Raw genomic sequence first — 5,639 nt, 5'->3', positions numbered from 1 at the left:
TTTTTTTTCAAAAAAACAAAAATGGTAGTATACAATGAACACTGTCCTTACATTTCCCTTTTGTAACTTCACAAAATACTTTGGAGCTCTTTCTGTATCAATTCACAGTTTCCTCCTTCCTTTCTACAACTTCACAACTTCATTCACCATCTGGTTTATGATTTATTTCACAGGTCTCCTGCTGATACATACTAAAGCAGAGAATAATGCTGTGTCTGTTTATCTCACACACTCACAAATGTATCTGCAGATTAAACTCCTAGAACTGGTATTATTGGGTCAGAAGACATACATTTGAACTTTAAAAGCTACTGCTCAATGTTCCTATATACATCAGAGTCCACTCAGAGAAACAGCTATCACTTTAAGAGTCTGAAACAGAAGGAACTTAAGAAATTGCTTACAAATGTGATAGAAAAACTGCAAGGTCAAACAGGAAATGGCTAAGAACCCATGGATATTACCATGACCAAAAAGTAACTCCCATCTCTTCTTGAAGGGTTGAAGGAAGGTGGTATTCCCAAAGCTCCAGGCTGAGATCAAGAAGAAGCTGGAGTCCGAAAGGCACCTACAAAGACACTGGTGGTGTCAAAAATGAAAGAGGAACTATTTGGTTCTTCCCTTCCTCCTGCCATCCAGTCCCCCACCAATGGCTCTTAAGAGCCTAAAGTAGTTAAACTGATCAAGGGTCTAAGAAATTTACCCCAAAGGTGAATCCCTCTGCAATGGAAAGGCAAGAAATGGATCTGAGCCAACAGGACACAGGGTATGTTAAGCCTTCTCCAGAGCTGTGACTAATTCACACTTCTAACCAGCAAATGCTGAGGAAGCTTTGTCAACGTTCTGTTTTCAAATTTGGAGTTATCACTTGTCTGAGAGGTGAAAGGTGGGATCTCAATCTAGTCTTAATATATATTCATTCTGCTGAATGAGGCTGAACGTTATTTCACTTGAACACAGACTTAACCCTCATCTTCACTGATGAGAGTGAAGAGGACAGGAGAAGGTAGCCCATTAAAATCAATTCACCTCAGCTGCCATAGATGGTCCATTCAGGAACATCAAACAGATGGTGGCAATGAGCCAAACTAGCCAGTCACCTTCCAAGTAGAGACATATTCCAAGAACTGGTCTAGAAAAATGTAAAGGTAACAAAGCACCAAATTAAAAATACCTTAACTATACTCTGCACACATTATACAGAACAATGTGTTCTTGTAATCTTGTAACCCCACTTGCTCCTCTTTGTAACTGCCTTACAGCCCTTTTCTGCTTATCTCACACCAAAGAAAAAATTATACCCTGAACAAAAAAATTAAATTATAAAAATAGCAAGAAGAAATCAGTTTTTAAAGTTTTTACCTGACCAATAAAAATATCCTTTACTTCAAGTACCTTCAGCTTCTGGCACAGCTATTGTCTGAATATCCCACCTTCTAAATAAGTGGAAACTGACTCAAACACAGATGGAATTTCTGTTCTATATTCTAAAAGTATATCAAAAAAGTTATGCTTCAATTGGTTGGTAACTTAAATTGTTCTCTCAAAAGACTGAACTTTATTTTTAAAAACCATAAATTTTAAAACACAGCATTCTTTAAAAATCTAAATGGTATTATCTTTAAAGAGGTATGTTGAACCAGGCATGGTGGCACATCTGCCTGTAATCCCAGCACTTTAGAGGCTGAAGCAGTAGGATTAAAGTGAGTTTGGGCTACAGAACACAACCCTATCTAAAATTTAAAAAAAAAAATAATCATGTTAATTTCAAACCTCTAACAATAAGAATTAACTATGAGCACAAGTTTACCCAATAATCACCATAATGACTTTTCATTCATAACTGTTAAAATTTCATTTGATTCAAGAGTACTCATTCCAAGATTACTAAACATATTTTTAAGTAACTTCCACAATGCAAAGAAGATTTTGATAAAACAATAAAAGTTAAAAGTTGTTTTGTCAGCACTTAGCATGTTGCCTGGCAATATAGTAGGCAAACAATAAATACCTGTTCAGGGCCACAGAGATAGCTCAGCGTGCCTACATAAGCTCAAAGACCTGGGTTCGAACCCTGGTATTACATGCCACAAGGGCCTCGTCTTGGGCATGCCAAGCCAACCTCCAAGTCCAGGAGTGGTGGCACAAACCTGTAATCCCAGTGCTGGGAGGCTGAAATGGGAGGATCACTGCAAGTTCCAACTGCATAATGTGACCCTGTACCAAATACATAAAATTAAAAATAAATACCTGTTCATTGTTGAATGTTCCAGAAGTTAACTAAAAATTACACCTAAAACCCCTGCATGCCTTTTATAAGGTGAGGTTTTTTCAAATCTAAAGTAATAGACATTTATTTCAGAAATATGGAAAATATAAACACTAAAAAAGTAAAATATCCATTATGTCACCAATTTTTACACTGTTTAGAATGAAATGTATAAAACTGCATTCTCTTTTTTTGAAACAGGATTTCACTACGTAGTTTATGCTGGCCTTGAACTCACTTTGTAGCCCAGGCTGGACTCACACTTGTAGCAATCCTCCTGCCTCAGCCTTCTAAGTGCTAGGATTATAGGCATGTATCATCCCATTCCACTAAAACTGCTTTTTTTTTTTTTTTTTTTTGGCGGAACCGGGGATTGAACTCAGATCCTTGCATTTGCCAGTCAAGCGCTTATCCTACTGAGCCATCTCCCCGGCCCCAAAACTGCTTATTTTTAATGTTGGAAAATGTTTTAGTCTATAAACTCACAAAGTTTACTTTACCATTTCCCTATGAATGGGTGCCACTTTCCAATTTTTTACAATTACTGTGTAATGCCCATCTCCATGCATCTTTTTTTAAATTTCAAGGTTTCCTTATGATATATGCATTTCCAGGAGAGATATAATAATTTTAAGGCTTTTGCTACATATTTTCACCCTTTGTTATGGCCCTCAAGATCTATAAACTGCTAGAGCACACCAGCAGTTTTCCTTTTATTTTCAAGCCCTCCACACTTCTTTAGGCAATCAGAAACACCTCCCAAACAAAATCACCAAGCCAGCTAGCTTCCTTGACTCCAATGTCAAATGGTTAAATACTAGAGTTGTTCGCTTTTGTTTTCTAACAAGGGGACTACTGCTATACCAAATTGCAACAGACAAAATCCAAGGCATCCAGAGGAAATCCATTACTTAGGATCCGGTGTCTCCAGACCGACAGCCTGGCTGTAGGAGGGTTTGCAACTGGGCTCCTTGTCACAGCACTTTTTCACAAACAACACGCCCACTGGGTGCCAAAGAACTACCCCAGCCTTAACTATAAAAACTGAACTCAACAAATGCCATGACTCCTGCCAACTTCCCACCAGCCCCATGGCATCACTTTATTTAAGCAAAAACATTTCCCTCGAAGCAGCACTTGAATTCTAGAAGGCACCTTGATTAACCACTTCATCCTAAAGCCTTCAATACTGCTGATTCTTACAGGCAGCTGCTCCAGCAGCCTGTAATTAAGATTTTTCTAAACACTCCCTTATTACGCGGGGTTCTGACGATTCCGTCTGTCAGCAAAAAGGAGATCATTAGAGAAAGTATAGGAAGCCGTAACTTGGGGTGTTCCTGCAAAGGAGGGGAGGTGTTAACCCTTTAGTTGTCAAATCAATAACCCATTCCATACAGAAGTATATTATCCCATTGAAAACCTCTTTCACCGCATGACACAACAGCAATTGTATTCCACTAAATAATTTACAATAAACATGACTCTGGCACATACATCCTGAGCCACGCCGGTATGGCATGACCCACTTCGGAAAGGTGTCCCCTACACTTGATCTCAGCTCGAAGCTTAGCTGTTGGCGGTGGCTCCTTGACTCCCACCCCCGACAACAGTGATTCGGATTTTTCTGCGTTTTTGAGGGAGGTGCAAACGGGGAAGGAGGGCTGCTTATTCTGTAAACCTTCGCTAGTCCATAAAATGCGTACCCAGATATAGACTCCTTCAGCTTCCCCTCCTTCCTCGTTTAAAGAATTCCCATCGACTACTTTTGACCTAAAGCCAGGAAAAAGGTCGTGAATTCCAATCAACATCCCCTCTGCTCTGCCCACCCGGACGCCGGAGCCCCAATTCAAAACTTTCCCCTCCCCATTTCCCACCGGCGCGCCAGCTCCCGCCACCTGAGAACCGAAGCTAAAAAGGGGTCGCTCAAACGGCTGGGCTCAGGAGGGCGTGGACGCTCTCGGTGACAGAATATGGGCAAGGTCGCCCCCTAAAGTCCCCCGCCTCAGAAGGGCGACCTCTTCCACCGAGCCTCTTCAGCGACCGGCCAACAGCGGCCCCGGTTTCACTCGCTCTGGGCGGTGACCCCCTCGCCCGGACACGGGCGTCCCCGCCTCGGTCCGACCCCACGAGCCTCGGGCCTGGCGTGGTCACCAGTCAGCACTGCCACCGCCCGGGACCCCGTCTCCTCAGGCGACCCCCGCTTCAGGCCGCCGGTGGACTGGCCACACTTCCCACACTCACCGCCACCGCCCTCGCCGCCGCCGTCTTCGTCCATCTTGAAGCCGCTCCCGCGGCCCTCCAGCCAGGGCCGGCGGGCGAGGGGCCGGGACAGGGGGGCGCAGTCTGAGGCAGCGCGCGGGCGACCCGGATGTTCCACAGCTCGCGGCCCGGGTCGTGGCCGGGCCTCCTCCCGCGGGCGGGGCTGGTCTCTCGGCGCGCCGTCACGTGGGCTGGCCCCGCCCCCTCCTGGGCGCGGTGGGCGGGGCGCGAGGCCTCACTGCCCCGCCCGCGGGAACCCGTCGCGCCGGTGATATCTGCTGTCTCCTAATTTAGAGAAACGGAGACCCAGACTCTTGGACGCTGACCCCCCCCCCCATCGCACGCCCCTCCAGACCTCGCTAGTCTCTGCCTCCCAACAACCTGGGGACGCACGTGAGGTCTGGGATACCAGAACGCTCCACTCTACAAAACACGGTGTCCAGTTGGCACGTGCGCTCTAGAAAAAGATCTAGAAATGAACGAATCAAATCAGGACTTCTCCCTCCGGCCCCAAGAACTGTCAGAAAAATTGCAGCCTTCCACCTTTCTAATGTAATGGAACCTCTCCTTTCCTCGTGATGGGTGCATTTGAAAATTAACAAAGTGTAAGGCTTGTAATGACCGTCTTGAGGCTAGGGGAGCTGAGTCTCAATCCGCCACACCTGGGTCTCAGCCTTTAGCACACATTAGAAGGGTTGACCAGCCTGGCGTCAGTTGCCCTTGGAGATAACGCCAGTCTCCCTTGGATGGTTGCCAGCTGTCCTGGATTTATGATGCAGAAAGAGTTGTGAATTCAATTTCCCGTGGGCACAGCCAGGAGCTGGGCGGAAGGCCTCAGTTCACCCCTGTACCACATCTATGAACTGTCTTTTTCTTCCTGTCTAGTTTCCAGTAACTCCTCCTATAGCATTGACTATGCGTCCTCCCATCCCTTTCTGGTCGAACCAAATTGCATTAAAGAGAAACAAATATTGTAACAGAGGAGATATTTCATCTCTAATAGAATTTTCTAGCCATTGTTTTATATTTACAAATTACTCCTTAAATCAAAGGCTCCTTCCACCATCATCTATCAAAGCAGACAGTTTTCACCTTTTTGTAAAAGGTTGCC

General features: G+C 44.8%; 1 protein-coding gene across 1 annotated transcript in view; it reads right to left on the bottom strand.

Moving 5' to 3' along the window:
* The window catches only part of Cyth3 (cytohesin 3), a gene marked incomplete at its 3' end in the record, with an annotated part of 144,475 nt that extends 139,801 nt beyond the window's left edge, over positions 1–4,674 (bottom strand). The window contains exon 1 of the mRNA XM_023713376.1: positions 4,511–4,674. Within this exon, the coding sequence (XP_023569144.1) occupies positions 4,511–4,544 (34 nt within the window). The remainder of the gene's footprint in view (positions 1–4,510) is intronic.
* Between the last annotated feature and the right edge of the window lie 965 nt (positions 4,675–5,639).

This window comes from Octodon degus, unplaced genomic scaffold (genome assembly GCF_000260255.1).
Source record: "Octodon degus isolate 3935 unplaced genomic scaffold, OctDeg1.0 scaffold00031, whole genome shotgun sequence".
NCBI lineage: Eukaryota > Metazoa > Chordata > Mammalia > Rodentia > Octodontidae > Octodon > Octodon degus.
This window is presented reverse-complemented; position numbering and strand designations above follow the sequence as displayed.